The 5,466-nt window shown below is 44.1% G+C and overlaps 1 protein-coding gene across 3 annotated transcripts in view; it reads left to right on the top strand.

Annotated features, from left to right (window-relative positions):
* The window catches only part of LOC123043925 (protein HUA2-LIKE 3), a 15,025-nt gene extending 10,508 nt beyond the window's left edge, over nt 1–4,517 (top strand). For 2 of the 3 annotated variants that reach the window (XM_044466532.1, XM_044466530.1), the window contains 8 exons: nt 32–140; nt 252–364; nt 457–638; nt 1,494–1,944; nt 2,031–2,688; nt 2,871–3,032; nt 3,810–4,056; nt 4,151–4,517. In XM_044466532.1, coding sequence (XP_044322467.1) covers nt 32–140; nt 252–364; nt 457–638; nt 1,494–1,944; nt 2,031–2,688; nt 2,871–3,032; nt 3,810–3,856 — 1,722 coding nt within the window. In that variant the 3' untranslated portion in view covers nt 3,857–4,056; nt 4,151–4,517. The remainder of the gene's footprint in view (nt 1–31; nt 141–251; nt 365–456; nt 639–1,493; nt 1,945–2,030; nt 2,689–2,870; nt 3,033–3,809; nt 4,057–4,150) is intronic. The other variant, XM_044466531.1, reaches the window with a different exon arrangement.
* The last annotated feature ends 949 nt before the right edge of the window (nt 4,518–5,466 follow it).

The following is a 5,466-nucleotide window of genomic DNA, read 5'->3' as shown; positions in this document are numbered from 1 at the left end:
GATGCATCTTTGTTTTGGTTTGAGAATCTAGGTAATGGATGTCATCATCGAACGCCTGGAAAAAGAATCAAATTTATACAAAAGGGTGGACCTGTTCTTCCTTGTTGATTCAATAATCCAGTGCTGTCGCAATCAGAAAGGTACTCGCCTAGTTTTCTCGTGTTCTCAGCATTTTTCCGACACACCTTTTCGGTTTTCTCGTTTTCTCGTGTACTAGCCTAGTTTTGAAGCTACTGTCATACATCTTCTAGGTGGAGTTGGAGATGCCTATCCTTCTCTTATCCAAGCAGTCCTGCCACGAATACTATATGCTTCTGCACCTCCTGGAAATTCTGCATGGGAGAATCGAAGACAATGTCTTAAGGCAAGTTTTTATTTCCAGTGCCCTAATTAAGGGAGATTATAATGTAGTGTTGTTTTACTTTTCTTCACATGGCTGTGTGTCTTGATGATTAGGTTTTGAAACTCTGGCTTGAGAGGAAAACCCTTTCAGAATACATCATTCGTCATCATATTAAGGAGCTTGAGGCTCTTAATGAAGCATCATTTGGGACCTCTCGTCGTCATTCAGGGACAGAGAGAGCTCTGAATGACCCTTTACGGGATAATGAAGGAATGCTTGTTGATGAATATGGAAGGTATAGCTCTCCTTTTGCATTTCTAAGGTTCCATGGGTGTATAGCTGAGGCTTGTTTATGTTCTCGGTTAATTGATGCTGTTATTGCATAGTTCTATATCACTAGCTTGAGTGATATTGGAGATGCTTTTCATTTATTTTCCTGTAATCTCCAGAAAGGAAAACAAAAATCATCTTTCTCCAGTGCAGGATTTCATGGTGTTTATAGACTTATAGCAAACCAGCATTTTCTATCAACTGTGAATCCTTGTAATTTGTTTCGTTTGGACCAGATAGTGGTGGATGGTTGAAAGCAGCTCATCGCTGCGTCCTACTCCCTCCGTTCCAAAATAGATGACTCAACTTTGAAACGGAGTTAGTACAAAGTTGGGTCATCTATTTTGGAATGGAGGGAGTACCTACAACCCTGGTATCAGCAAAGGGCCCAACTCTTAACATTCTTGCGAAAAACACGGATGGATATTAGCATCAGGAGACAAATAGTTGATGTTGTTATTTTTCAGATTAGCATGCAGACATGGTGGGCAAATGACACTATTATGGATGAGAAAATTGGTTCCGCAAAATCTGATGCAAAATATAAAAATCCTCAAGCATATTTAGTAAAAAACAGGGGCATTGATTGATGTTCTAATTTCTGAATGCCAAATGCTAGTAGTATATGGCTGCAGTATGGAATTATAAGGTGTTTAGAAGACTCAAAACATGCAAAAATATTTACTTCGGTCATAATTTGGTACACTGTATGGGTTACAAGTGCCGATGTGCAAGCTGAGCTCTGCTATATTATCTTCTTATACTAAAGAATATGTTTAGTGTTATCCTTGTGGTTAATTGATTAGATTATTCTTCGCAGCAATACTGGTTTCCATCTTCCAAATTTGATCTGCGTGAAACTGCTTGATGAGGAAGGAAGCTCCTCCGAGGATAGGAGCTTTGAAGCTGTCACTCCTGAACATGAATCTACTGGTGCTGAGCAAGGGGAGGGTTCTCAATTGGATGGTGCAAAGCATCGACTTGTCTTTGAAGAAGTGAATGGTGATCTTGAGATGGAAGATGTAGCCCCATCATCTGAAGCGGAAGCTAGCTCTGCATGCCAACCAGATATAACAGTTGCGAGGTGTACACCGACTAGTCAAAATGTTGATTCTGTTCCTCCGCTACCTGAAGACAAACCTCCAACTCCTCCCCCGTTGCCATCATCTCCACCACCTCTACCACGCCCTCAGTGTCCTGTCATTCAAGGTTCACAGGTTCAAGGAGCATTGCATGTGGCACCTGATCGAGTCGAGCCAGATACTTTAAGAGTATGTAGTTCTGTTGTTTTTATGATATGACCACTATGAATTTTTTATTATTGTGAATCTTATGAGTCCTTGATGATTCTTTGCAGAATGTTCAAGATCAGCACCCTCATTCTATTGCAAATAATCGAGGCAACATGGATCCTTGTGCGGTTCCATTCCAGCCTCCACCGCCCTATACTTCTGGGTGTGCAGGGCATCCAAACCAGATGCATCCGCCGCCACCGCTGCCTCCACCGCCGCCTCCACCACCTGCCGCACCTTTCCATCCTCCTGGACCCCATGGAAATTTTTCTGGGCCCCCAGTACCGCCCCACGGAAATAACTATCACCGTCCACCAGCACCACCACCTCCGAATAATGCATACCATTTGCAGCCACCACCACCGCATCCACCACCACCGCATCCACCAGGTCCGAATCAGTTCCCATATATGCCACCTGAACACCAACAAAGAGCACAACCTTGGAATTGTAATCCTCCCTATCCTGAGGGATATCAGTACAATGGACATGACAGAGGGCACCCTCCATACGATAGGAGACATCACTTTGATGATAGATGGCATCACTTCGACGATAGAGGGCGACGCTTTGATGATGGAGGGCATCATTTCAATGCCGGAGGGCATCATTTTGACGATGGAGCATATCACTATGATGATAGAGGGCATCACTTCAATGACAGAGGACAAATGCACCATGAATCTATGGATAGAGGGAGGTTTCCTCCACATTTTGGACCAGGTATATTTCTTGTTTAGCTATCAGCATTTTGAAGTTTTGCATCTAACTGCATGCATGCATATTTATCTTTTTTGAATATCAGATCCATTGACAGTTACAATCAGTATTAGGCTTCGGTATTGAGCAAGTTGGTTCCAATAAACTATCCATTTATTGACTGAAGTATCTTTACAATTGTTCAGATCCCCCGTACCCTGACCATTTTGAAGCTTCATCCTCCCACCGTGGGCGACCATCGGACGGTCCACCTGGTCCATGCACCGACTGGTCGATGCCGCCTAGGAGATCCAAGTATCCTCCTGGCTCCAGACATTCAATGGAGCCTCCAATGTCCCATGAAGGAGGTATGCTTTCATGTTGTGCTTTGCTCTTAGGAGTTGTATCTGTTTGCTAATATGGACTACATACAGATGTATATAGACATAGTTTAGAGTGTAGATTCACTCATTTTGCTCCGTATGAAGTCCATATTGGAATCTCTAAGAAGAATTATATTTTAGAAACGAAGGGAGTAAATATCATGCCCAAAAGTTTAAAAGAAAAATACACTATGCTATAGAGGTGGAGGTCAGTCTATAAACACGTAAAATTTCATGTTCAAACATCATTTAGGTGGCATAAAAAAACATAGTAGTAGAAAACGGTAGGCACTACTATTCATTGCTGAATTTGTTTTTTGCATACCCCCTACAACAAATATGATTGGTACTTGAAATTTTGCATGTTTCTAACATCATACTCCCTCGGTAAAGAAATATAAGAGTGTTTAGATCACAACTTTAGTCACCTATAAACGCTTTTATATTTCTTTACGGAGGGAGTACTTCTCTAAATTTTCATCATAGTATGGTTTTCCACTTGATACCTTGTTTGCTCCAGCAGTGCTTTGGGCACTTCCCATGTTCTTCAGATTGCGTCTTGTCAAAAATGAATATTTTTGCGCTGCATCAAAACATGAGAGAAAACTGTTTTTGCCATGTGTTCTACTCCCTCTGTCCCGTAATATAAGACGTTTTTCCACATAGCTTGCAAAAACGTCTTATATTGTGGGATGGAGGGAGTATTATTTTGGTAGTAGCAACATTGCAAGACGAATGTGTTAATATTCATTGCAAAATCAGGTTGGAGGAGGCACGGAAGACACAATAATGATAGGTTCCATAGATGAAGGGGCAGAAGCTTTGTGTCTCAACCATGCTTAGCCTCATCTGTGGTACTCCTCACACTTTTTATGATAAGAATGAAATGATATCCGCCTGCACTGCATCTGTTTTCTGCAATTTCCTGGTTTCATGCTCAAGCTGTGTTATCATGGCAGATTTAGTACAATGGTTTCCAGAAGAGGGATAATTCCTGACAATTTTAATGGTACATCTTTCAATCCACTTCGTCTGAAGAAACCACTGTTTAGTTGCTTGGGGACACTGCTTGTCTGACACATCATGTTACAATTTTATTCCAGGTTATAGATTTTAGTTTTCTTTCCTTTTGCCTTTGGTGGGCCGTGAAGGGGATCTTCATTGTCTCCATTCGCGGACGGGCTTAGCATGAAATCTCTTTGCAAAAGAAGAGATGGAACAGGCCCTGGTTGTACAAATGTATGTCACCATTCTTCTGCAAATGCAGAAACGGAAGGGACTTCAATGGTGCGTAGAGCTGTTCTGTAACAATCTAGTTAGCCTTACAGTCTACCGTGTTGTTGAGAAATTCTTCACTATTGATTTCCATTCAAATATCCCTTTTGTAATCCAACTGTCATTTCAACTACCTTACTGAAACTGCCTGACATTGTATATTGCCACAATCTAGAATGTTCTTTTGCGGGTGTCTGACTGTATGGTGGCACTTAGTTTTCAGAATCAACTGTGAAGTTTTCCGAATCAACTTTTTTTTTGAGGGTACGCAAATTGCGTACCTTAGCTTTATAGGAGAGAAAACAGCCATACAACCACATCTACCTCTTGCTGTGAACAGCAAGCGTAGCACAACTCCACACCAGACACGACTACACACTACGACAAACAAGAGCCTACCTAAAACCGATATCCTCGCCGCGTCTCGACCGATGCCGGTGATCATCGAAGAACAGCAACTCTAGCTTCCCAGGAAGAGCCAACGACGACCGTACATAGCGCCAGAGAAGAACGATTCGGGCAGCGGTGCACGCCGGAGGAGCGCAACATAGGGCCTCTTACCTCCAAGCACGAAGCTCCCAACAGAGAAACAGCGTCAGAAAGACGCCGCCATCGTGCCGATCCTACGAATTAAGGCTTTCGCTCCGGAGATGGTTGTGCCGATCCTACGAATCAAGGCTTTCGCTCCGGAGATGGTTGCCGATACAAGGCACCGTGAACAATGGCGCTACACTCGGCGACGCCTCCAGGAAGGGGAATGACACCCACGGTGCCATCGACGCCGGTTCGACCAAGGCCAAACAGAATTTTCATCTGTAGCATTGCACATTTCCACGCCACCAAGCTTCCGGCCAGCCCCGAAAGATGCCTCACACCGCCAACATTGCAGCCACCTGCAGTCGGAGCCACACATCACTGCCGAGGAAGCACGCCTCAAGCCATCACCTTCAGCACACCAGGAACCGCAGCAACCACCAATCGATGTGGGGACCAGATCCGTCGCAATGGCCTTCACCCGTACCTAGGGACTGCCACACAAAGGACCTGACACGCACCATCAGCCACACTTCGACGCCAACTTCATCGAGGCATCACCGCCGGCACCTCACACGTAGGTGGTCGGGCGCCCGCTGCTCGCCAGGCC

Source organism: Triticum aestivum, chromosome 2B (genome assembly GCF_018294505.1).
Source record: "Triticum aestivum cultivar Chinese Spring chromosome 2B, IWGSC CS RefSeq v2.1, whole genome shotgun sequence".
Lineage (NCBI taxonomy): Eukaryota > Viridiplantae > Streptophyta > Magnoliopsida > Poales > Poaceae > Triticum > Triticum aestivum.
Note: the sequence above shows the minus strand (reverse complement) of the source record. Positions and strands in the feature narration are given on the sequence as shown.